General features: G+C 46.8%; 2 protein-coding genes across 3 annotated transcripts in view; one reads left to right on the forward strand and one right to left on the reverse strand.

Moving 5' to 3' along the window:
- SCARB2 (scavenger receptor class B member 2) overlaps positions 1–1,161 on the reverse strand; it is a 40,085-nt gene extending 38,924 nt beyond the window's left edge. Inside the window, exon 1 of one of the 2 annotated variants that reach the window (XM_084626211.1) lies at positions 889–1,161. In XM_084626211.1, coding sequence (XP_084482337.1) covers positions 889–1,005 — 117 coding nt within the window. In that variant the 5' untranslated portion in view covers positions 1,006–1,161. The remainder of the gene's footprint in view (positions 1–888) is intronic. The other variant, XM_084626212.1, reaches the window with a different exon arrangement.
- Positions 1,004–26,313, forward strand: LOC311520128 (protein FAM47E-like; the record flags this gene model as incomplete). The annotated part of the gene is made up of 10 exons (XM_084627371.1): positions 1,004–1,498; positions 3,688–3,746; positions 10,960–11,329; positions 12,470–12,627; positions 14,207–14,360; positions 19,340–19,519; positions 21,709–21,861; positions 23,139–23,216; positions 25,404–25,469; positions 26,136–26,313. The coding sequence occupies 10 exons, from the start codon at positions 1,004–1,006 to the stop codon at positions 26,247–26,249; spliced, it is 1,827 nt and encodes a 608-aa protein (XP_084483497.1). The 3' UTR covers positions 26,250–26,313.
- Positions 26,314–26,827: the final 514 nt, after the last annotated feature.

Genomic DNA, 26,827 nt, shown 5'->3' on the forward strand with positions numbered 1-26,827 from the left:
ACAACCATTCAGAAACAAAGGGCAGATAAGATGGGAGAACAAATGGCTTAAAAAAGAAAAAAAAACTATGATAAATAACACCCAGGAATTAATTTTAAATGCTTTTTTTTAAAATTGATAGCCATGTGTTGTTATGAGGTTTAAAAAAATACTGAATATTTTTTAATGATTTGCCATGGTTCACACCATTAATATCCTAGCCTGACAACAAATAAAGCACTGATCCACACAGAAGTCAGGAAAAGCAGAGAGAAATTTATCAGCAAGCAAAAAGGCAGAATTATTCAAGATAAATGTCACCAGGACTATATAACATGAACTGTAAGTACCTGCTGTCTTAAAGCTTTATATGCTTTTCACCACTTACTTACTGCTGCTTTGGAGTGTGTCCCTTAATTACAGTTATGAAAGCTACTTGCATCTGAGGACATTTTACACGGTTTTAAAAATCACACAGCTCACATTTTTAGGCTTCCCCGGGGAGGGGGCTTATTGATACAGGATGTTTTTTGTTTCCAAGGCAGCCCTTGCAGTCTCAAAGGATTTTTTGCTGCCTCTCAACAGGACATTTACAACCAGCCTTTATTTTCAACGCATTTATTTCGAGCTGTCTCACGGCCGCTCAGGGGCAGCCTCTCGAGGTCTCCTCCAGAGCCTGATTTCACGGCCCCCCGCTCCCCACCCTAGCTGGCATCCAGCGACGCTTCGCCGAAGGTTACCCAGGCCCCCAGGGTAGCCATCAAGCTCCATTCCCGGCCTCTCCCCGCTGTATTTCGAGCTAGGGGAAAAGGCCGCCGGCGACTCTCGCCCGGCACGGTCTGTCCCGGCGGCGCTTGCCCCCCAGGGCTCCCCCCTGCCCCGGCGGGCTCCGGGCGGGGGGACTCTCACCTCTTTCACCCGCAGGTCCACCACCCTCTGGAGGACGTGGGCCACCAGCAAGGAGACGCTGGCGACGAGCAGGGTCACGGACAGGACCCCCACCGTGGAGAGGCAGCACGTCCTCATGGCGGAGAGCGGAGAGCGGGGGCCGGGCCGGCGCACGCACACCGCCCGCTCGGCTGCCGGGGAGGAGACCGGCAGACGGTTGCGGCCGGGCGGCCCCGCTCCGCCTACGCGAGCGCGCGGGGGGGCGGTTGGTCGGCCGGCCGGGCAACCAGGCGCCGCCCCCCGCGGCGGCTGCCCGGGGCGGGAGGGTGCTGCCCGGTTCGGCTTCCTGGGCGAGGCCCGGCAGGTGGCGCGCCGGCTGCGCAGCGGGCCTGGGGCCGCGCTAACGCCGCCGGGCCCTGGGTCCGGCCCGGCCCGCCCCGCCGCCGAGCCTGGCCGCGAGCAGCGATCCCCGGGGCGGGAAGCACGGGGGATGGATGGGGGGGGGGGTGTCTGTCCTTTTATCCGGGCTCCCACTGCCCGCACTTCAGCGCGGGCGCCCGCATCGGACCCTGCCCTGCGGGGCGGAATGTGCAAAACCCCCCTTCAGGGGCTTTTTAACGTGTCGCGCCCGGTTGGCGGGGGGCGGGGTCTGGCCTCTCCCGCGGGCCGCGGATGAAGTGGGTTGCTGATCCGGACCGGGCTGGCCATCCCTCTCTGTTTTTCTGCCGGTTGCGTTTACACAGCAACCCGCTCGTTTCATCTGTGGCGGATTCATTTGTGGAGACTGGTTTTTCTCGTGCTGGGAGAGCCAGTCTGGCAGGGTGAGAGTCACAGCAACAGAACACGAAATACAGTCGAATGGAGAGAGATGAAAATGCACTGGGATGACTCGGGGCCGGGGATTTCTCTGAAGATTCCTTTTCATTTGACTTACTTGGGACTGAGTGATTGTGACAATGTCAGTACAGTACCCACGCAGAGCACAGGTGGGGCGTGAAGAGAACTGTAAACTGCTTCCTCAGAGCTGGTCCATGCTACCAAGTTAGGTGGGCTTAACTACCTCACTAAGGGCTGTGAAAAATTTCACCCCCTACGTGATGGAATTAAGCTGATCTAAGCTCTGGTCTAGGCACCTCTTGAACAGAAGAATTCTTTCCTCAACCTAGCTACTGCCTCTTGGAGAGGTGGATTTACTACAACAGAAGAACCCCTTCTGATGCTGTAGGAGGTGTCTACATTACAGCTTTGCCACCAGCATTTCTAGTGTAGACATATCCTCCGACTTGACTTGGTTGTTTGTTTGATTGTAGGCCATCTGCACAAGTGTGCCCTTGGGTCGTGGAGATTCTGGTTCAGATGAGCATTGTTTGAAGCTCTTTGCTTCAGAGAAATGCTAGGCAGCAAGGTAGTCATTGTGACTTTGGAGCTAAAATTTGAGAAGATTGGCGAAGGCAGCCAATTGATCTAAACCTTTTATCATACAGTATTGCAGAGACCTCTTCATCAGAAGTTCTGAATTAAGTGGCTGGTGAATAAACCACTGTGATGTAACCCTGCACTGATACTGCGCTGCATAAGAAGACCAAGGTGCCTACACTGCTAAAAGTCACTTTATCCAGTACCCTTTCCTGAGCACACAGGCCATGGGAAAATCCTTGGTTATTTGTTATACCAGAAAGGCAAAACCAACAGTCTGTGTCCTGGACTAAGCAGGCCTAGGCAGGGCAATGAGCTGCCCATACATCTTTCAAGGGTAACAAAACCTGCACCCATTATTTGTCTGATCTATCAGGGGGGTAAAATCTAGCAAAAGGGACATGGAATTTATGGTTAGTGCTTGCAGTAAAAGCTTCCATTGGCAGGGATCCTATTGCACATGGAATTTTGCTAGAGCATAAATTAGCTGTACAATGTATACAGACATTTAAAAGTTTCACCAGTGAACAAGAGGAACAACAACTATACCCCAGATGGAAGAGCAGAAGGGGAAAAAAGCCCATTGTCATAGGATCAACACACACACAAATTGCCTCGGTCTTGAATTAGCCTTCATATGCCATTATTTTGTAGAGAGCAGATTCTGCCATAATTCAGTGAAAATCAGCTTGCACTAATATAGTTGAACTGTTCATGAAAAATAAACCGATCAATGCACTATTGAGAGATTTCTCCTTTTAAGGCCCTCAGCTGGGGAGTGTTGCTCTAGCATCCCTCAGTAATCACCTCCAGGGCACTGCTTGCAGAGGGCAAGGAGCTCTGTGAAAGCAAAGGCTCCCTGCCCTCAGCAGTGCCTGCTGATCTAGCTGCTTCCCATTATGGCCCTGTGATTTCCAAGGGGAAGCTGAGCCCTGTAAATGAAGAAGACTCCTGTCCTGTAGCAGGAAACAATGGTGCTAGCCGCTCTAGTTTTCCAACCACAAGATGCAAAAATCACAAGTCAAGCCTCCAAAATAAATCATGAGATTTAAAAAATAAGTTTTATTTTGTTTTGTTTGCCTTCTGGGTTTTGAGCCTTTGGGGTTCACATTTCAAGCTTTTCTCTACACCCATGAGGGTTTTTCTTTTAAATTACTAACGTTGCACCCTCCTTCATTGCAGCAGATGTTGGAATAGTTTTGTGGCATGCATTTTTCTGCTTGTTAAAAGATTCTAAACCCCATTCAACATGTATGGGGAAATTGGAACAACCAAGTTATAATTAATGTGGTTTACCCCCGAAGTAAAAAAGTGTAAGATTTTGCAGGCAACCTTGTTTAATTTGGTGAAAGGTTATTAGGTTTCAGTTTTGAGGGGGTAATTTAATTCTGTTTTCTTATAAAGGCTCCAAAACGAAACCAACAGAATAAATCACTGGAAGATCTTTTTGAAGGCCAGCTCAGGTATAACAAGGAAAGGAAACTCTCCTGAGTTCAACAACTGGAATTACAAATTCTCCCGTATACCATATATTGTATTATCTCTTGGGGAATCTTCAAGAACAGATGCCTCTTTAGAGATTGCATTAAATGCAGTTTTAATGGCCTTTGAAGCAATACAGCAGAAGTTTGTTTCCAAACTAGAAACCTTTGTTTTTCGAAGGGCTGTTTTTCCTCACACTTAAACTGGTTTCACATCAGAATAATTCCATTGTTTTAGGGGGAGTTACTCTGGATTCACAGAAGGGTATGGGCTTGTCTACATGGCCTGTTAGTGCAGAGCAAGCCAGGATGTGAATCTACAGTGCACTGGTTTGCAGCATGCTAACTGGCTTCCCTAAAAGTTCTATAGTGCACTTTGACATACTCCCGTTTCAAACAGCAGGGAACTTTTAGTGAGTGGAAGTAGGGTCTACATGGCCAGTTAGTGTGTGGCAAGCTAGTGTACTGTGGATTCATATTCTGGCTTCCTGCACACTAACTCATTGTATAGACAAGCCTTGGGTGAGAAGAGAATCAGTCCCTAGTCTCTAAATCAAAGACAAAATTGGAAAAAAAAAATCTGAACCTTGTAGCTATATGCAGTGTTCTTCTGTGAAATCTGATGGTCATAGTGGTGACACTTTTTGTATTAATACAATTAAAGATAATGCTATTTTATCTGAACATTAGAAACAATGAGAATCAATAGAAAGGCAGGAACACTGAGGCAGTCAGAGTTCAGGAGGGTAACAGCACATTTGAAATGGAAAATGAGATTTGACTGAATCACTTAAGACTAAATTTAATTTATTATTGCAAAGAAATAAAACTCCCTTGAAGCTAATGAAACTATTCAGATGTATAAAGTTGGACACATGCTTGAGTATTTGTGGGATCAAGCCTTGAAAGGCTTTTTTGTGGAATCTTGTTTGTGCTAGTGTATTTCTCATTCATAAAGATCTACCCGTAGATGAAAGCTCATGCTCAAATAAATTTGTAAGTCTCTAAGGTGCCACAAGTACTCCTTTTCTTTTTGCGAATACAGACTAACACGGCTGCTACTCTGAAACCTTCCATAGAGAGTATACCTGTACAATTTGGCCATACAGATTTTCTAGATTCTTTATATGAAGTCTTTGTCTGGTGAAAGTTATTTCACCTTTAAAAATAAATATGAAGCGGCTCACTGTTGATTATATTTTTAAAGTACATACTTGACAAAATTTCTACACTTGAAGTACAGTGTGGGAAGACAGTGGGTGCAATGCTAGATTGATGTGTCATAATATGTTGTAATCACAGAACAAGCAGAGACTGATCTTTCAGCATGACACTGCCAGTGGGAAAAGGCATGATGGCCCTGATTCAGCAAAGCATTTAAATACATGCGTAACCTTAACAATCCTCAAAGCTTTCTTCTCCCTCCCCTCCCACTTCTCCCCTTCCCTGCCCCACCCTTCTCCCCCCCACCCCAATCCTGGCCTTCTCGCCCACTTCCTTCAATATCCTCTCTCCCTTCCTTTGTCTTTCTGTTTAGCTAAGTTTAGCTAACGCTTCCCAGCAAAATACCACCCCAAACATCCAAAAAAATTCTGGCGCTAACATGATGTTTGCAAACCATTCCTCTATTCTCTGCTTGTATTGTACATCCCTTGTCAGTTTGGTCTATTTAGATGGTAAGATCTATGGAGGCAGGGACTGTCTATTACTCTGTGTTTGTACGGTGCCAAGCACAATGGGGATTGGTGCCTAGGTGCTACCAAAATAAACGTAATAAATAATAACAATCTCATCCCTCCTCAGCAAAACACTTTGCTGCACTGGGGCCTCACTGAGTAACTAATGGTGGTGACCACGTCACTCTCTCAGGCAAAATGGGCCAATATCCAAGAGCAGACGGGCCCTTCTATGCATGAATCTCACTCCCTATGCACAAAAAGGTGCTTTGCCACCTCTATGGCAGTGTCCTCTGCATTGTAGCCTGTGGTGGGCTCTCTGCAGGGTTGGGATTGGAATGAGAGAGGGGACTGGGGAGACTTAAGGTGGGGAGAAGGACAGGTGTGGACGCACATCGTCCTCCACTTCAGTCCCATTGAGATTTCCCAGAAAAGGCCAGATAGCAAGCCAGCGGGAGTCCATGGTACTGTGGCTCTGATGTCTCCATGCTGCTAGGGAGGAGGGACACAGAACCAGTGGGTAGGCATGGAGCCTCCACACAGAGGCCTATCCTTCTGCGCAACCTCTATGATCCACACAGGTTTCTGAGGCTCCTCCAAGTTTGGAGGAGCTTGTGGCTTATCATCTGAAAGGCAATCCTCAGGCCCACAAGTGGAAGCATTTGGGCGGGGGTGTCCATTATCTCAAAGTGTTTTCCACATTCTGAAGCAGTCCAAGAACCCCTGTGCATGCTAAGCTAAACTAGGGATGGAATACTCCCCTCAGATGCACAGGGAAGATCTTTGAGAAGCAAGCAACAGAAATTATAACTTACCTAAGCTAGAGATGCGGCTCCTCTGAATTGGCCCCAGCAAATCATCAAAAGGGCGTGTGTCAAGCAGGGAATCTAGTAAAGTAGTAAATCACCCAGCAAGTCAGTGGCAGAGCCAGAAGAGAAGCCAGGAATCCTGACTCCCAGGACTCTGCTCCAATCGTAAAACAATCCCTTTCCATTGTAAATGTTTGATGTATGTTTTAACAAATGAAGGATAGATTTGGAAAATTGGTCCCGTTGGTGGTCTGTGTCACAGTTCAGGACCAGCTGTACCTCTAGCCTCCTCGGCTTGTTGTTCAAGGGCAACCCCTCTGGGATTTAGGCCTCTATATTCTCATCTGTGGGCCTTCATATCCCGGGAGTGGAATTTAGCAGTATCCCACTCTCAGAGCTGGGAACCAGGATACAGATCCCTGTGATTCCCCAGCAGGCTCGACTTGGTCGGAGCCCTGCAATTCTTCCCTTCGGAAGCTGTGGCCAGTATGTGAATACAGTGACATAAAACGGCCTTTGCAAAACCAAGTATTGTTTACTCTCAGCGGTGGGCATCAAAGCACAACAAAAAAAATTTTTTTAACACAACAAATAGTCTGCATGCGTCTGTCTTATCTAAAGTATAGGTAGGACTAGCTTCTCCAGACACCCCGCCTCTGGGGACTGGGGTTCAGTGTGTTTCCCAGTAGTCCCTGTGTCTCTCTCCCTTGTATCCCAGGGGCTCAGTGACCATTTTTATCCATTCCCAAACTCTTTGTTTTAGTTTTCTACCTGGATTCCTCCCTCCTATGTACCAAACAAGAGCTGTTGAACTCAAAGGGATTGACACCTGTATTATTCTTTTCAGTATTGGTGAATGATGCTGTCTGAGCTTATGGTCTCCCTTCCTCTATACGTGCAAGACAACTCCTGTTAAAATGAACCCCTTTGTAATCATCTAGCAAACTGCACAACTACAATCAAAACCTCAGACGGAACATGTAATAGTCATAAAATATTACAGCATCTTCCGAGTCCTTCACAGGCCAGTCTCCCAATGACTTAACAAATCCACCATCGCAAAGTGCTCTAACTGGCTTCCTTGCTGGAAGTCTCAAGTCCCGTGGCCAAGGTCTGAATGGGCCACAGAGAATACAAACATACAGACCTATGAACTATCCTCCCAGTCCAAGAGGTGGCATCTCCAGATAAAGGTCAAGGCATATTGGTGCAGCTCTGTGGGGATGTTTTCAGGAGTGTTATTCCGGCACGTTTCATGAGTATGAAATGTACTCCAAATCATTAGTAAACTTGAATATATAAAATGAGTATAAGTTAAAAAAAAGTCAACATTTGTCTGATCCTGCAAACACTGATATTTTATACCATCTTTGTACAAGTATTTGCACTGGTATTTTATACCTTCTTTGCACAAGTATCAATGACTGCACAAGTCTGGAAGGTTAAACAGCTTCTAGGAAGCAAGTTTCACTTTAATATTTTTATTCTCATTTATTATCCACATACACTACAAATTAGCAGCTGGCATATAGGAAAGGAACTCACTGTAATACTACAGAATAGTAGATAAACCAACTATTCTTGAAAGAATTAAAGTTAACATGCATGTGAATAGATGCTAAGCTGTATTCTACATATGGAATAACAGTTCCCCTCTTGGCTGAGCTACAAGTTATGGAGGCATCAGTAGTAGCGAGGCCGTAGTTAAGGCTGAGTTATGGTTTGCATTTAGAACAGGGCTAAAATTGCTCTGTTTCATATCCTAATGACTGAATTTAACCTCCACATTTCACACAATAACTTTTCAAGGGACAATGGAATTTTCTATGTATCTTTTTGGTGAAATCTTTACTAACTTATGCAGGGGAAACATTTAACAATTCTCTCTTGTGAAATTTGCTACACACACACACATTCTAACAACTGGGACATAGGTCACATTAGAAACTTTAAAATTAAACACAGAGCATTTCCATTGCTCATCACATCTAATTGAGTGATGCCAAGATTAGCCAACACAACCACGTACATCCACCAGCTACTTCCGTTTTCATTTGCTGCCTCCCTGACTCACCAACTGCCTCTGTACATAGTTCAGTGAGCCTGGGCAGTGGGTTGGGCAGCGTGGGATATGAGGGTTCAGCAGGAATGCAGAAAAAGCAGATGGATTTAGCAGGGATGGATGGAGACTGGGGGAAAGCGATGTTGTGTGTGCATGTGTGTGCAAGCGACTTGGGGGAGAGCGTGGAAGGTGGAGTGGTAGGGGGAAGATCTCATTGTCTCCGAACCAACTCATCAGCCCTTGAATCATTCCCTTGGTGCTGCCGCTTCAGCTCCCCAGTGTACCCGGCAGTGCTGTAGGAAGCTGACTGTCTCTGTACCAAGACATCGGTGCATCAAAGACTCTTCAGAGCAGTGCCACCCCAAATGCAGGCGCACCAAGATATGAAAAGCTTCACCAACTTAAACCAGTTTAATGTTGCTCGACTGCACATCCCCCCCACTGGAGACAACAAGCAAGGAAATAAACAGTGAAGCCGCTCAATACCCTAGCTACACTCCATTCATCAGGTCCCATTCTCAACTTGATTTCCCTGTGGGGGTAGTTTCTACTCTTGAGAGGGCACCTGTGTAAGAACCCAGGCAGACAGAACCGCCTCAGCCCATGGCTCTTCACCCTCAACCTGAACAACCACAGTGTGGCCTTAACTCTCCCCGTGTTTCCTGGTTACGTGGCTGAGCTACTTCCGTGGTTACGTCAGGGCGGGTGTGGCATTCGGCAGTGACACTGTGTGTAGTGGGTGCCTAAGGGGGAGTGAGGATGCTGGCCCTGTGGGTGCAGTGTGTGAGGGGGAGTGAACAGGCCTGACTGAGCACCACCCATTGGAGGTGCTGTGCCCAGGTGGGAGGCAGGCCGTGAAGACACAAGAAGTGGCAGGCCCTGTGGCCACACTGCTCTTGGGGGAGGGCCAGGCCTGGCAGCCACAGTGTGGAGAGGAAGCCTGGCCAACAGTTGTGGTGCACTGGATAGACGTGATGGGGGTGGGTAAGAGAGAGAGAGTGTGGGGGGCAGATACACTAGGAGAGGGGTCAATCAAAGCCTATGTAACGGTTACTCTGCTCAACAGCCTCTCCCGCTCTTGCATGAACACCATGGCCACCATCTCCTAGCAACCAGTGTTCTCAGTCTGGGTGGTTGGAGCCGGTGCTTGGAACAAAGACAGCCCTAATGTTCTGCCTTGTGGCGGGGAGCAGGAGAGGAGCACCTTGTCCCTCCAACGGTCTGCAGCAGCAGCAGCTGCCTCCTACCTGCAGGAATGGGCTCAGCCCGGTGGTGAGTGGGGTTGGTGGGGAGGCTGTACGTCATTGGCTATTTGTGCCCATCCTTCTGGCAAATTCACATTGGGTGTGTAGCGTGCAGCCCACCTTCCAGAAGCTCACCCTCATGGCCCCAGGCAGACAGCAGAGTGCACCATCCTGATTTGAGTGCATAACAAACAACGGGGCTGACATGTCAAACCCTGGGCCGCGTGCTGTTAGCAACACTCATCTCATTCCCTCTTGCTTGGTAAAGGGTCTTGTCCACGTGGCATGCCGTGTTTTCAGCACAGGACTGAAATAATCCTCTGCCTACTCTTACGTCATTACAGAGGGGCCATGGTAGGATCATGCATGGAATATGCAAGACTGTCCTCAACTAGGCATGAGCCTTGCATGAGTCTTGCACTTTTGTTGGAATGGGCTTATTCAATACGTAAATCTGCTTTTAAATTTATAAATAGGGAAGAGTTTTTCTCTTTTCTTTAAAATATTTTGTGACCACTTAAGAAGGCAGGGGTTGAGCACATCTAACCAGCTATTAACATACATGAAGTGCATGAGTTTCAGTCACTATGTATGTAATGAGTGACTTTTGTGGTAGGAAACGTACCAGACTGAGAGACCTATAGGATTGGCTTGCTCTTTGGATCCATCTATCAGCCATAATAACCCAGGCAGTGGCAGTGGAAGTCTCCTTGGTTGTTCAGTGTTTGGCCTCTCTGATGAAAATGCCCATACGGATGCCAAATTAATGTCCATTGAGATGTGGACACTTGGGTCGAAACCAGTAACTCAAATCCCACAGGCCACTCAAAATATGGGGAGGACATGAGATCACTGCATTCTTTGGCCTGGTTTTTTTTTTTAATCAATGCTAAAACAATTACACATGTGCTTGTTGTTTAATGATACAACATGAACCAAATTCACAGCTGGCCTAAGTGGCTGTGGCTCCAGGGACTTTAGTGGAATCACACCCGTTCATACCCACGGTGACTTTGGTTCAAAGTCTTCATTTTTTTGAAATCAGAGGTTTTAATGAATGAATATTTGGGCTTGATTTTCGGAGCTGTTGAACAGCTGCAGCTCTCCTGGTCTTCAGCTGGCGTCCTGGCTGCCCATCGTCTCTGAAAATCAGGCCAACTTTATTGACAATGCCAGGTCTGCATTTTAGGACAGACCATTTGAACACAAGCACCTGGCTCTGATCTGGGATTATAAAGAGACTGCACCACCCCGTGTATTTTGCAGAGTTTCAGTCTGGCAAGGGAATGGAATGGAAGGGTGAGTTCATATTTGAGCTGGACAGGTGGTGGCAGAGATATTACTGTGCTTTGTTAAAACTCATCCCCCTGACTTTAAGCACTGACCAGCAGCATTTGGTCTCAGGTACAAGGAGAAATTGCCTTCTAAGAGCTTTCGAGAGCACAGCAACAAAGCGAGGTTCTCAGATTCTCTTAACAGCCAGCGCTGGAGATTCTTGAAAAGTGGCCTGGATGATTTCAGAAGTGGTGTCCCTGCTCCATCTGACAACATCATCATTCGTGGCACAAAGGGGCTTTTACCTATTGTTCTACCTAATAATGCATCTGATGCTTCCTGCCGGGCCCAGCAGAAGGTGGGGAAAACGTTTACAAGACAGTCCAGGCTCAGTCCTTTGCAGAAAGCCAGGCAGGATCACATTGCACAGACAGAACACTGCCTAAACCAACACCCCCTTGCACTCTACCCTCATCTGGAAGAAAGCATCCCTCCAGAGGTAAAGACCCCAGGGTTGCTGCTGTTCTTCCTCAAGACTGCGCATCCTTTTAGCATGTTTTAAATATAAAAGTAATCCAAAACCCAGCTTTTCTCACTGGGTGTTTTAAAACCATATTATTTCCTACAGATTGAACGTCTACTAAATCTGACTTGTCATGGGAAGGTGACTCTAAAGACAGGCAGAGATTTGAACTGATAGCAGTCACTGGCAGGCTTCTGAGACACCCTGCTAATATTCTGAGATTTGTCACACTATTTGTGTTCAGTCAGTGAGCCTGCTCCCACTCACCCATCAACATGGGCCACTATACAAAAATGGGCTCATTTAATAATCATTTAATTCCATATCTGGTAGATTATACAGCGATCAGTTGGTTTACGTCGCTGTATCACGGAGCACACCTCCAGATATAACTGGCAGTTCCAGGGCAATGAATGGATTATCTCTCTATTGTATTAAAATTGAAAGATACCCTGGAGTCTTGGCCAAAGTGTGGGTCCTGATGTGATCTGGACCCTGGCCTGACTCTAGAATAATTATTTCTCCCCCAGAATACTTCCTCTGCTGTGGGGTCCCTCCCAACCTCTCTTCTGTTGGGAAACAACAGGGCCTAGTCAGTGCACACCTTCGCTTATGATTTGGGGCAGGTGGGTTGACACTGAAGGACTCCGTGCAAGCAAGCTGGGGGCAGGGAGTAAAAGTGGGTGGGAAGCATTAGGCTTTCCACTCTCAGGTGGAATAGGGGAAGGTTATGATGGTCTTTTGGAGAGAGAGGGGCCAGCAGCAGGGAGATGGCAGGCCTTGTACTGGGGGCCACAGCGAACTCAGGGTGAATATATTATTCCTCAGTGGTACAGTGCAGAATGCTGAGGAGGATCACACTGCTCAAAGGTTAAGAAGCAGTAAGACAATGAAGGTGATTGTATTCATTGTGCCATGAGAGCCCTTTGAATTTGAGGATAGATAAGGAGTCTTGGCTCCGGTTCGGTTCGTGGTGAGATCAGGTCACAGAATGGTTCATCACATGCTGATGGGGGAGCTAAGGTAGGGTGCATGATCTGTAATGGGGTCTCCTATGCAGTCTCCATGGGTGTGAGTTGTTTTTGGACATGTGCTCTGTTCTTGTTTGGCTCTCAGCTTTTCGAAGAGGTTGTGGCCATCCTGGACCCGGAGTTGTGCTTGCATAGTAAAGCTGGATACAAGGATCGTGACCAGGCAAGCCATACCCCTCAGCAAGAGCTGTTTCAGCTGGAGGATGGGAAAAGTAAAGAAATAAGCCCCAGGCCATCAGCACTGTGAGTACTGGACAGGACAGAGCGAGCAGCACCCAGGGCTGCCTGAATCCACCTTCTGCTGCTGGGCCTGGGTTCAGTTCAGTCTCTCTCCTCTGAAATGAAATGTATTGAAAGAGAGGAGCTGAATGTTTCTGCGGGTGGATGTTTTCCATATCCCACCCCAGTTCAGCTTTTAGTACCGTTATACAAGGCACTGGTGAGACCTCACCTGGAATACTGTGTGCAGTTCTGGTCTCCCATGTTTAAGAAGGATGAATTCAAACTGGAACAGGTACAGAGAAGGGCTACTAGGATGATCTGAGGAATGGAAAACTTGTCTTATGAAAGGAGACTCAAGGGGCTTGGCTTGTTTAGCCTAACTAAAAGAAGGTTGAGGGGAGATATGATTGCTCTCTATAAATATATCAGAGGGATAAATACCAGAGAGGGAGAGGAATTATTTAAGCTCAGTACCAATGTGGACACAAGAACAAATGGATATAAACTGGCCACCAGGAAATTTAGACTAGAAATTAGACGAAGGTTTCTAACCATCAGAGGAGTGAAGTTCTGGAACATCCTTCCAAGGGAAGCAGTGGGGGCAAAAGATCTATCTGGCTTTAAGATTAAACTCGATAAGTTTATGGAGGAGATGGTATGATGGGATAACATGGTTTTGGTAATTAAATATTCATGGTAAATAGGCCCAATGGCCTGTGATGGGATATTAGATGGGGTGGGATCTGAGTTACCCAGGAAAGAATTTTCTGTAGTATCTGGCTGATGAATCTTGCCCATATGCTCAGGGTTTAGCTGATCGCCATATTTGGGGTCGGGAAGGAATTTTCCTCCAGGGCAGATTGGAAGAGGCCTGGAGGTTTTTCACCTTCCTCTGTAGCATGGGGCACGGGTCACTTGCTGGAGGATTCTCTGCTCCTTGGAGTCTTTAAACCACGATTTGAGGACTTCAGCAGCACAGACATTAAGTGAGAGGTTTTTTGCAGAAGTGGTGGGTGAAATTCTGTGGCCTGCGTTGTGCAGGAGGTCAGACTAGATGATCATAATGGTCCCTTCTGACCTAAATATCTATGAATCTAGAAGGCCTTGGGGACACCCTTTCTAGTAACTGGGCTCTGGCTAAACGGGAGAGCCAGCTCAGTCGATATTGAAGTCTTCTGTCTGGTTCCTCTGATTAGACACACCCAGGAGGCTTCCCAGGGCTGGCTGGCTTAGATGGGCTTCAGCACATAAGCCTTTATGGGCCTGATCCAAAGCCATTGACGCCCATGGAAAGATTCTCGTAGACTCCAGTGGGCTTTGTCTCAGAACCTAGCCGCTGGTCTCCCTGCAGACCGTAAAGATCTGCACATAAATCTCTGTGTGCTGTAGGCCTGGTGAGGACAGCTAGCTCTATAACAAGGGGACTCTGCAGAAGAAGCAGCAGCAAGGAAAGTATGAAGGAAGTATGAATTGCAAGCTGGAAGCAGCAGGCACAGAGATAATTATTCAAACCCTACTGATCTGAAACCGCAGGAACGCATTTGTGCTGATGAGAGGCACTTACAGACTGCTCATGACTGTATCATATCCATCTCTTCAGCCTCAAGCAGTCTAAAAGCAAGAGTCCATACACATTGTTTTCCAAGAAAGAGGTAGCAGCAAGGGAAAAGGCAGCCAGACGGAGCTATATTCCTCCCCTGGATGAGAATGTAAAGCGAGTGACTAAGGAGTTTTGTGACTGGGTTGCTTCTTGGGTAAGTTGAAAACCAAAACCCTCCTATCTCAGCAGTCCAGTAATGACTTGGGCCAATGTTTTCCGACTTGGGTACCCGAAGGGCATCTACATCCTAAGTGCGTCCCTCAGCTAACATGCCCTGAGCACTACCGCTTCCACAGACGGCAATGGGAGATAGGGATGCTCAGCACCTCTTGAAAGATATAGGCCACTTATGCCCAATGTCTATTGACATTCACTGGGAGTTTGGAGCCTCCCTCCCTTCGTCACTTTTGAAAATCCCAGCCTAAATATGGCTGTAGGTGCCTAACCTGAGGCACCCAAGTCTGACAATGTTAACCCTTACAATTCTGCTTGTACAGAAGTTTAATTACAGTAGCCCAAATGCAAAGCAAACCGCAAATCAGTTCATTCTGTAAACTTGCCAAGTCCATCAGCTTACTCAAGCATTTGCCTGAGAGAGGTGTGGAGGGGGAGTTATTGGTTAGATTTAACTGCTTCATTTTGGAGTCAGAGCCAATTTTTTTGATTGACAGTGACTCAGCAATTCAGGCATTGATTTTAGTGAACACAGAATGATGGACGCAGTTTAAAAATGTGCAAATAAGTAGTGGCACATTCCCTTTCTCTAGGAGCCAAATTCTAACTTGAGTGATACTGCAGCACCACAAATGTCAGTGGGATTAGGTGGGCTAAAGACAGGGCAGAGTTTGGGGAGTGCATCGGACATGTATTATACATGCCATGCCTGGGATTTTAAATAGCACTCTGCATTGGCCTAACTCGGCTTCCACTGAAGTCAATGGTAAAGATTCCATTGACTGCCACGGGAACAGAGTTAGGACAATGGTGAGTGCTTTTGAAAATCCCATCCCAAGTGCTTTCAGTCCTGGGGGTACTTGGTTATGCTTTCACTGAAGTCAGAGGACAAAGTCCCATGGACTTCAATGGGAGCAAGAGCAGGCCCCTGGATCCTGAATATTTACATAGCAGTGCTCAGACATACTCCTATAGTGTGCCACTTAGTACAGAGAGGTCTTGGATAACCAGGGATTTCACAGCATCTTCTCACTGTGGCTATCTATATCTGTGGATCTAAGTCAGACTGTAGTCTCCAGACCAGACCAGTGCCTGCTTTATCTCAAGAGTCCATCTTCTGTCAAAGACCAAACTCTCTCCTTTGAGTCTGACATATGTCATGGGAATTGAAGGCTTTAAGTAGAGTCATTTGCTAGCCTAGTTTATGTTATCGTTTGCTCAGTCATTCAAATAGCTCAATAGAAATACATTTGTTTTGCAGAAAACAATGTCAGTGGTGTTTCTCTGGATTCACGCTCGTAGCTTTAATATGTACAAATAGTAAAATACCAGCTTCAATCCTTGACTGCACTGAGCGAGACAAAGGTGGCTCAAAGCTCTCCTGATCCTGGGGCTGGCGGCCTCTGGCTCAAAAATAGAGCAGGCTAAGAGTTGTTCGAATATGGGCCAGTTTGAAATGGCTCCTGAGAAGCCATTTTGCTGGGGAGGATTGGCGGGAGCACAGCATGTTACAGTCCTGCCCCTCCTACCCTTGACACAACCCTCTACACCAGGCAGGAGGCTGGGAATTCCCCGGTGCCAGGTAAAGGTATCTGTCTGTTTTATGTTGGCCGAGGGACGGAAGATCTGACCCACTGTATCAACAAATCCTTAGAAAATCATGTATGTCAATAGCCTTGTGAAGGGTCTCAGCACAGAGACCGCAAAGGGAAATACGGTTACCTTATGAGGCCCACTGGACCTACTGTAAGATAACAAACAATCTGGTGGGGTGTGTCTTCCCTTCAATTCCAAATGCTGAGTATGTTTAAAGGCCCTCATGGTGAGTCTGAAAAAGGAATTCCCTAGAAATGAGACTGTAAGGACTGAATTCCCACTGCATTGCAGCAGCCATTAGCTAAAAATACCTTTGCTTTTCTGCAATGGAGCTCATGTCTACCTGTTTATATAATGAGGCTCTGTTTGCAAAATAACCCTCGACTCCTATCACCGGAGGTTAGCAAAGCTTGAGAAGGGGACAAAAGGCCACTGTGTTGGCACCTGCTGCACTGGAAACACAGCAAAATCTCTATGTGAGCAGTGCTGGAGGAAGACACGGCCACTGGAGACAGACGGACCCTTTGTTTTCGGGCTGCTAAGTGGTGGATTACAAACAAGGGAGGGTAAAATACAAGGTTGCAAGGAGTGGGCCCTGTTCCCCAGTCCTGCCTCATGGAAAGCACTGAGCTACTGAGTGCCCACAGATCCTGTTATTATTATTTACTTGTATTATTGTAGCGCTAAGGAGCTCCAGTCATGGACTAGGCCAAACACAGATTTCACTGGGAGCTGTGAGTGCTCAATGCCTCTGAAAATCAGGTCATGGGTGTTTTGTCGTTGACTTCAAAGGGAGCAGGAGCAGGCCCAAAGCCTGGAGCAGAACATGCCCCTGAAATGTGTGCATGAAGGGCTGTCCGTACCCAGATTCATCCTGCTCTGCTTGAAAGGGAGGCAGAGGAGTGGAATAAGCCATCTCTTCAGCACTGTCCCCACCCTCCTTATGGGATCCTCAAAGGGCTCCCCATGGGGTTATGAGTGGGTCCTCATGGGGACACATTTGGGAGTTTGAGCTGGGGGTGGGGCTAGGGAAGCTGGTTTGTGATTACAGCAGTGCAGATTACTAGGAAGAGGTAATGCAGCTCCATCTTGTATTACTGTTAATAGAGAGCCCCTCTTTGCTGGAGGACCCCTTTAAGGAGGATCATTGGGGCAGCTGTGTCCAGGGGAGGTCTTGGGAGTATAGACCCATTTGGGGCTCCAGGAACCCCTGAGATCTCGAGTCAGCCCTGGCCTCCTGTGGATCTTGGGATCTGCTGAGTGCTGGGTGCAGATCCATCCCTGTGTCCTGTGGAGCCCAGCCCAGTCATGGAATCATCAGTCTTACTAGGTGCCCCATTAGTGCCACATCTGAACAGGAATTAGGATTTCCTCATGATGCCCCTGTGATTTTGGGAGCCTCCCCAAGGGGATCATAGCCAAGTTTTCCCTCCCTGAGGCCTATGTGCGCAGGTCTTTCCATGGAATGGGAAGCTCTGCCCCCCCCAAGCACCTGCATTTCCCAGTGATTTCAACTCAGCACTTCCCAGGATTTAGCCCAGCATGGAAACCAGATGTTCCAGTAGCTGTTCAGAAGGACAGATGTCCAGGATCCCTGTAACTGTGCAGCTGCTTATCCCAGCAACGGTATCTTCAGTTATCCATATTGGCTCTTTGCTCCAGCTCCTCTAAGAAGCAGCGTAAGAGTGTGATAAAGCGATGCAGTCACTTTCCTAGAACACTGAGCTATTGTTTCTTGTGACAGAGACTCTCACATGATCTGATGTTTTCTGTGTTCATTGTGGCCAAGTGCTATTGCTTTAAAATTGGGACTGAAATGGACAGGATAGCATTAGGGAGCAGGATTGGGAAATGCTATATGAGAAATGTGGGCTGCATTGCCATTCTACCTCTGTCCTCACCCCTGACATTGGAGTGTGCCAAGGAGTGCTCAGAGGCTAGCCATTCTCTGCCTTCCCCACTGTGCCCGGTCCCCGGACTTTAAGAGAACGCCACGGTAGGTGCTAGACCTGTCAATCTCAGGGGACTATATGCCTAGCACCGCCCTCGTATCCCCCTCAGAGCACAAATGGCCTTCAGTGACCTGTTTAAAAATAAAAACCAGACCAGGAGTTACAGAATCTCTGACCCCTGTGCTGCACTGTGTCATGCGCTCATGTCTTGTTTTACTTTATAGCTAATCTGACTGGGCGGGAAAAGACTTTATGCTTTTTCTGATCAGAGCAGCACATGGTAAAGGGACCTTTGAAATGGTTCTTCTTAGTTCCTCTTTGCTTCCCTGGTGTAGGAATTCAAGAAGTATGTCAAAGAGGGGCATGGTGACTTAGTATCAGCAAGAAGTTGTGTACCAAGGTGTGTGGTGCAAGACTTGGTTTCAGTCTCTGTAAGCCCCTGCTCTTCTAGTCTAATGTGGATCTGTCTCCAGGAAACAGCATTAGTTCTTGGGGGGAAAAATCACTTTCTGCCTGTTTGCTGGCTGTTTAGGAATCTAGGCTGTGATTTTCACAAGCACGTAAGGGAGTTTGGCACCCAGATCCCACGGAATGGCAGTGGGAGTTGGGCACCTCTAAGGAGACCTGGTTCTTAGTCACCTGCTCCCTCATCAAATGACCCGCCTGCTCTGAAATAAACCAGTCATAGGTGAGGCTGACCCCAGACTCCCTTTAAGTCAGTGGTTTTCAGCACGTAGACATACCCCTGGGGGTACTTGAAGGTCTTCCAGGGGGTACATCAGCTCATCTAGCTATTTGCCTAGCTTTACAACAGGCTCCATAAAAAGCACTAGCGATGTCAGTACAAACTAAAATTTCATACAGACAATGACTTGCTTATACTGCTCTGTATACCATACACTGAAATGTAAGTACAAGATTCATATTCGAATTGATTTACTTTATAATTGTATGAAATGAGAAAGTCAGCCATTTTTCAGTGACAGTGTGCTGTGACACTTTTGCATTTTGATGTCTGATTTTGTAAGCAAGTCGTTTTTAGATAAAGTGAAGCTTGGGGGTACCCAAGACACATCAGCCTCCTGAAAGGGGCACAGAGGTCTGGAAAGGTTGAGGGCCACTGCCTTAAAGGGCCAGCTCACAACATGTAACAGGATTCAACCCTACTGAGCAGGGCAGATAGGAGATTTGTAATGATCTGTATAAATAAATAACAGCGGTTGGTAACCACTGTCCTGGGCTAGGCTGGAACTGGTGCTGGGAAATGGTGCCTATCCCCAATCTGGTGAACATCTAGCTCTCTACCAGTATGTTGTAAATATTCCCCCCACCCCACAAGTGTGGTGTGTTTGACAATGTCAGAAACTGCCTCCTGCTACCTCCTAACGGTGCACTTGGCTTATTATTGCAGGGAGGAGAAAATTATAACATCAGTGAAGATACCATCATGAGGCTGTTTGATACCGGTTATGAAACCAAGCCCACACCGACTATGCCTGTCAAAGTTGTGGAGATAAACAATGTGCCACCAGAGCTGAGAAAGCGTCTGGGGGTTTCATCCTCCCTGAAAGCTGTAAAGAGTCTTCCTAAGGTAAGCAGGCCAGGGAAAACGAAACAAGCTGCACCTGCAGCTCCTATTAACTTCCATGGGAGTTCAAGATGCTCAGCAGCTCTCAGGATCTGGCCCTATATTTTGTACTGTGTTACGTTATCTTAGTCTTAGCGGTTTATACTGCCACCCATTACCATAGTATCTGAGCGCCTTCCACATAAAATCAATGGCAAAGTCCATAATTCTATACTCTGTCTATTATCAGCAATAAAATCTGTGTAACAATATATTACTTCTAGTATGTATTAGCTAGTATTTCGTTCCACTTCTCTGCTATATGCTATCACAGTTGGGACTGCATTCTACTGCATGCAAAACTACCATTGTCCTCAGTGGAACAAAACTGGGTTTGGGACCACTCTCATTATGTCTCTAAAACAAGTGGCAAGAGATGACCCATAAAATGATATTTGCTGTTGTGCCTAGGAAGAGAAATATCTGAGTCAGCAGAAACTGCAGGGCACATAGATTAGATTTGATCACTCTTATTTTGAGCTGTTTCTACTGGGCTTCAACAGGGAATTATCACTGTCATAATAAATTACTTTTATCTTGCAGTGTCTCATATTCCTCCTTTCAAGCCTCCTAGGTCCCCAGTCATTGAAAGGAAGCCCACTAGCCCTGTGGAAGGGCATGGCTTGTGCTTTACTTACCCCTTCATCAGAGTCACCTTGAGAAACAACTCAGCTCTCCAGCGGTTGCCTCCCAGCTTTTAAGGGCAGAAAACGTAAAGAATATATAGCCCCCAGGAGATAATTCCGAGAGCTTGTGCTGATCACAGCGCTCTGACACTAGTGCCAGATTTGCAAGTTTTGTTTCCATGTGTTCCTCTCCTTTGCATTGGGTCATCATTAGAAATTCTCTCCTTGGACCAGAATTGGGATCAGAGGGAAGGGAGACTACTGATCCTCAAAAGCCCATTTTGCAAAAACCAAAGGAAATATTCTCTCCACTTTTCAGAGTAACAGCCGTGTTAGTCTGTATTCGCAAAAAGAAAGGAGGACTTGTGGCACCTTAGAGACTAACCAATTTATTTGAGCATGAGCTTTCGTGAGCTACAGCTCACTTCACCGGGTGGGGAGCTTTTTATTCAGAATAATGCTCTTGAATTGCCACCTGCTGGCCATTCTGTAATATTGCATACAACGAAGGATGACATCTGTACTCACATTCATAATCCTTGAAAACAGTCTGATTTTTAAAGTAGTACAATAAGGAAATATGTTAATTCTGCAAGGTGATGCTTTGTCAGCCTACTAGAGCGTGTATAAGGGAGCGTGTATAAGGGTGTCCCCATCCTGCCCTTGCTATGTCATTAAATGGGCAGCAGGTCCTGGTATGAAACGGTTGCAAACCACAGCTTTAATCAGTGGTCAGACAACCTCAGGGCGCAGACAATGTTAATTCCCAATGGCTCTATCAGGATCTGAGTGCAAGTTTTTTGCACAGGCTGACTAGTGTTTGAGATAAAGAGTTTTGCTGTTAGGCGTTGGGGTATTTCGTGTTACTCCATTTTTGGCTGCACCTTTGGGCAGCCCTTCTGCTCAGTGTAGATGAGTACAGGAGAGTGAATGGAAGAGGATAACTTTCTTCCTTGCTAATTCATTTCAGCTGAAGCCTCTCCCACAGCTCTGTGCTCTTCTTCCTTTCCACTCTATTCCCCCACCTAGATTTTGCCCCTCTGTTTCACTTTCTATTTTATTAGTGAGGAGTATTTCCAAGGGGAACTAACAGCTTCTAGTTAAACCCAAATTCCTGTCTATTTCCTTGTCTATGAGAAAGCACAACTCACTAGTATAGAGATATAAGTAGGAGAATGTGGAGACAATGATTTCTACTAGCTGAAGTCTAATGAACAGTAGAAGAATCAATGGTGATGAAAATTAGTCCTTTTTATTATACTGCTATTGCTAGGGGTAGCTAGTGAAACACCTCACACTTATGTAGCATTAATAGGACTTACACCTGCTATAGGCACCAGAAAGAGACACAATTGACTCCATCTTGCACTCACCGCTATGGTATCTAAGCATCCGATCACATCCATTGACCAGGGCGGACATTCCCTCTAGTAGAGGGCAGTAGTTCGCATACACATTGTGGGAGGTGAGTCAGACCTACCAACATGATTAGAGGATGTTCCTAATTATTATGAATTTATTGTGCAGGGTCTCTACCAGCCCAAATGGGAGAAGATCAGGTATGGAGCCTGGTACCTGGACCCAAAAATGTGGATAAAACAAAAAGTAAATGAGCCTTTAGAGGATCCAAAAGAAGCAGCTGATACCATTCAGAATTTAAGGAAGCGGTTTAGTGAAAAGGTACTGTAAGCATCTCTGGGATCTTTGTGGTGAAATTCTCATTGTAGTTCAAGGCCACAGAGCATACGTTGTTGCTGGAACATGCCTGCACACCATCTGCTATCTGACTCAGTTACAGTGGGAGGGGAATGGTTCATATTACCCACCCTACTGACTTTAATTATTATTACTGATTATTTGTATTCTGTGACAGTTGGAGACCCCAGTCGTGGATCACGGCCTCACGGCTCGGCACCTTAGAAGCGCAACAAAAAGACAATTGTACGAACGTCCTAACTCCCATGACCTTTTACAGCTCATCCCAGGTGGTGGCACAACAGCACCTTGTCTAGGGGCTGAGTTCAAAAGAAGACCTAAAAGCCAGTCACAATATTTACTTCAAAGGGTTTGAGTTTCATGTCCATTTAACGCTGATGAAAAATAGTTTTCTCTCTGCTTCCATGCATCTCAAGACCAGATTAACCGCCTTTCAAATTTGGCAGTAAAAATTCACTCCCAGTCTGAGACTAAGCATGCACAATTCCAGCTCAGAAGGAATTATTGTTGGTCATGGTCTCGACCCCTGTAAACAAAGGATCGGGTTCATCACTGTTGTAAGAAGGCCCAAGTCTGTGGCCTTGTTGACACTAGAGAATTGTATAGTTGCAGGATCTGGCTGTAAGACTTATCCACCTGTAGTCTTAACTATCCCAGGAAGACCATACATGTTAACCTGCTGTCTGGTCAAATTCCATCTACCAGCTCTAACCCAGCAGTCTGAAAAGGTTTAAGTATCTGGCAGGGGCAGGAGAGCTTGTGGGGGGAAAGCCCAAGGAACAACAGAGTTCAGAAGAAAGCTTTGTCTTTTTGTTATTATTTCAGTTAACAATAAATGTAGGAGTAATTTTGGGCCGTGTCTCATGTGTGTATGTTGTGATAAGAGCTGGGTGGGAATTCCAGCTGGTTACAACAGCTTTACAAAATAATCCCTAGTAATTAGTGACTTGCTACAACACTCACTGAAAAATGACATACTGTCTCATCGCAGTTCAGTGCTTATGAAACACCTGGATTGCCATAAAAATAGCAAACCAGAAATTATCTCTTGAATGAACTACAATGCATGAGATTAATTAGATATGGAATTTACCATATTTGTGAGACTTTCACAGAAATAACTTTCCTTGTCCCTTTCTTGCTTTGTTCACTATTGTATGAATGAGGGCATGAAAAAAACAAATAAATCTGTGAGATTTATTCTTGAGTGTTCCCTTAATTTGGATTGGAAATTCTCCTAGGAGACAGAGGTCATGCAGCTCCATGGAACACACGCTTTTAAGGAATTCCTCGAAAGGAAGGGCTACAGGAAGCCTGAGGTAAGTCAGTGAGAGTGTAACAAGTCCGTGGATGTGATCAGTAGCAACGACAGACCAGGATGCCTCTGGCGCTATGCACTCTGGGAAAAGAGATGTGCTTAAGGCAGCTTGGTTTAAGCATCATTGTTTCTGGCACAGTGTAACTGACCAGGGTCGACAAGGATGGGCAGTCTTAGAACCCTGTGAGAACCATGTTATAAAACCATGCTGTACACAACCTAGCGAGGAGCCCATGGGCCAATCTGCACTACAGTCCTTGCCATGTCAGGGTACCATGCTACAGCTGTTACTGAACTGTGCTCTTAGCCCTGGGGCCAAATTCAGACCCCTTCCAAGGGATGGAAGTTCACCAAAGCCAAACACCAGCCCTGCTGGGCCTGAATTTGGCCTCAAAGCTGTAAAATAGCTTCGGGTAGGCCAGTTCTTGTTCAAAGCAACTCACACTGGTCAGGGAAACGAGGCTTGAACCCTGCTGGCAACGACGGCATTGAAACATGGTAGCAGCTAGCACAGTTTGGACAGGGCTGGTGAAGGTTGCACAAGCCACCTCAGCAGGACGTGCAGCAAGATATTGTTTCGTCATGGCCACGAAACTCAACCCAACAAGGAGCCCTCCTCTTAGGCCATTCATTCAGAGCTCAACACGGAAGGCCAGTCCTTAGAATGCCCCTTGGCTCATTGCATCTAATGCTGCACCCATCGCTTGCCAGGGTGATCACATGTCGTGCAGCCTATTCTAGGTCTTTTGACCTATTAAGAAGGAACTATTGTCTTTTCCACTTAACCCTTTGGCTGCAGCATCCTCCACAGTTTCCACACTGTGGCTGAAAGCAGAATCATTCCTAAATGCTGGATTTCCACTGGAGGACATCGGTTCACAGGGATGGGCCTGGTACATGGGTGAGGCAGTACTGGAAGTGTTTTGCTCAGTAGAAACTGGTGACGTCAGGCAGTCAGTAGGCAAAGATGGCACATCCCCTTTACAGGTGTCTGGGACTCTCCAGGACACGTTGGGATTTTGGATGTCATCTGGTGCCAGGGACTCATTTTGACCATATTATACACATTTATATATGTTAGGTTAGGTCTGGCCCCTGGGCCAAACAGTGTGACAGGCTGGGACTGAATGTCTCCAAATCAGTCACCTTCAAAGAAAAATGGAGAGATGGAGACAAAAAGAAGTGCGTGACAGACCAGACAGGAAGAAGCAAAGCTAGAAAAGTTGCAGGTGGAGATGGAAAGAAGGCTGCAGAACAGAGATGGTCCCTCCCCTATATCTGTCAATAAAAACCCTTCTTATCACCTACACCAATAAATGATATTCACAGCGTCCTGGATTCAGATGGTTTGGCTTGCACATTTTTGCCCCCACCGCAATTCTGGGCAGTGTTCCTCTGGTCTCCCCTCTCTGTGTTGTGTTCCTCTTCTTGGCCTTACCATCTGTTCACTCATCCTCTTTCTGCCCACCTTCCCATTCTGAGTCAGCTCCTTTCTTCCCGGGTCTCGTCTCCCCAAGCCTAGGCTCTCTGCTTCCGGATGAGTTTCTCTTCACCCTCAGTCTGAAGTCAGTCTCCCTATTCCCCCTTCATCCTCTAAACCCAAGGCAGAGTTTCCCTTCCACCCCTTCCTGCACCACAGTAGGTTCCATTAGCTACCTCATGCAGAAAATCCACGTCTTCATGCCCCCTCATCCCAATCAGCCCCAGAGTCCCTCCCTACACCCAATCAGCTAGAACTGGGTGTTGTGCTTCTTGTTCCCGGTGGACTGGGGAAGTGAAGACCCAGGAGGCTTTGTGGTGCTGGCAGACGGGAAGAGGGAGATGCGAGCAGCTAGGTGTGGGGATGGGAAGACAGCACAAAGTGACAGGAGAAGGTGGGCTGAAGTTAGGGCAGTAAGGTGGCAGGTGGGGTTCTCATTAGACTCAGCAGATCAGGCATGGCTGCACTGCCACACTGCTTTGTGGGTTCGGCAGGAGGAGAGCCAGATTATGTTGACTAAGCCACCAAGAGCAAGGCCGGAGAAAGGGAAAAGCAAGAGGAGAAAGGGGACCACAAACACCAGAGAAAACAGCATGATTCCTGAGAAATCAGACTGTGACCTGGTGGTGGGTCCTTTTCTCCTTAATTCTTGTGCTCTTTCACCTCTCCCTTTGCTCTCAGTGGTTGTGTCTCATTGAACCAAAACAGGGCAAACAACATGGTGTCCTTTGCCTGCCCTGGACCAGCAGCCATTGGCTTTGTTCCATCTGCCAGGTAAGTAAGGCAGCATTTCAGCAGTTAAGCCATGCTGTCTCCTCCTCCCACAGCTCCTACCCCTCCCCAAAGATGCAATGACCTCAGAGGAAACTCTGTGTGTGTGTGTGTGTGTGTTTTGCTAGGACACTGTCATTGACAGAGAGATCTGAGGCACTGACCCCCTGTAAAAAGCAGCAGGAAGTAAGGCTGGATCTGGGCCAAAGGCTATTGGAGCTGCATATTCTCAGCCCAGTGCCCAATGGTCCACATCACAGAAGCCACCCCCACAGCTGCACTAATTGGCTTCCCCATTCAGGGGATCTCAGTGGAGAGAGCAAAGAGTGGATGAGCTATGGGAACTGAGCTGTGCTCTCACCTATCAAGATGCTCTGGCTCGGTCAGGATGGGGTTGGTGCATGACTGCATAGGAAGCTTCCATCACCATTGCCAATGTGTTACCTATGGAGACAAAGAAGTTTGCTAGCCCCAGAGACTGCATTCATGCACCTTCCAACAGTTCTGTGTCTCATGCCATTAAAAAAAAAGTTCTGTATTAAAGCACTAAGCTTTAAGCTTTAAGGTATCTTGATCCTCTGTGACTTGTTCTTTTGTATCTTATAGTCAGTAGCTGGCCATTTAAATGCGTTCCTAATAACTGTGCTTTATGGCTATGTTTTCTTTTAGTTTCTTCTGCAGATGCTGGCTGCGAAGGATGGCAAAGGAGCAAAAGAGGAGACGTGGAAGGGCCTTAAAGAGACACAAGAAGCCCAGGGCAGGTTTTCCCTCCACACTCGTTAATTAATGCAGAGCTCTGACTTTGTTAACTCACATTTGTTTCCACTAAATAAACCGTTCTGAAGGCTCCCGTGATGGTCATTTCTAAGCCGTGTTGATCTGGTTTCTTTTCCCCTTCCTTCCTCAGAAATTGCTCATCAAATAGATTTGAAACAGAAAACACTTGGGGTAGTGGGTCCGAGACGCAGGGTAGCTGGCCCAGCTGCACTGTCCCTACGAGCTGGCTCGGAGGCACTGTTACGTTCTAAAGATTTCAGCTCCTCTCTGCTGCGCGGCAATGACTAGGAGTGTTAACCAGCATGCCACGGTTATGTATAATGTGTATGAAAGGAGTGCCGCAAGGCTCCAGTCAAGACTGAGGGGTCCGATTGTGCTAGGGTAGGTGCTATACAAATGTGGAATAAGAGACATTCTCTGCCCCCAAGGAACTCACTGTCACCTCGACAAGGGAAGTATTATTCCTCTCTCACTGATGGGGGAACCCGACTCTGTGTATGGGCTGCTGACTTCATCATCCAACTGTGCTATGTTTGCTCTGACCTAGCCCCACTGAATACCCCAGGAGGGACACTAAGGCACCT

Source organism: Lepidochelys olivacea (genome assembly GCF_965140295.1).
Source record: "Lepidochelys olivacea isolate rLepOli2 genome assembly, chromosome: 4".
Lineage (NCBI taxonomy): Eukaryota > Metazoa > Chordata > Testudines > Cheloniidae > Lepidochelys > Lepidochelys olivacea.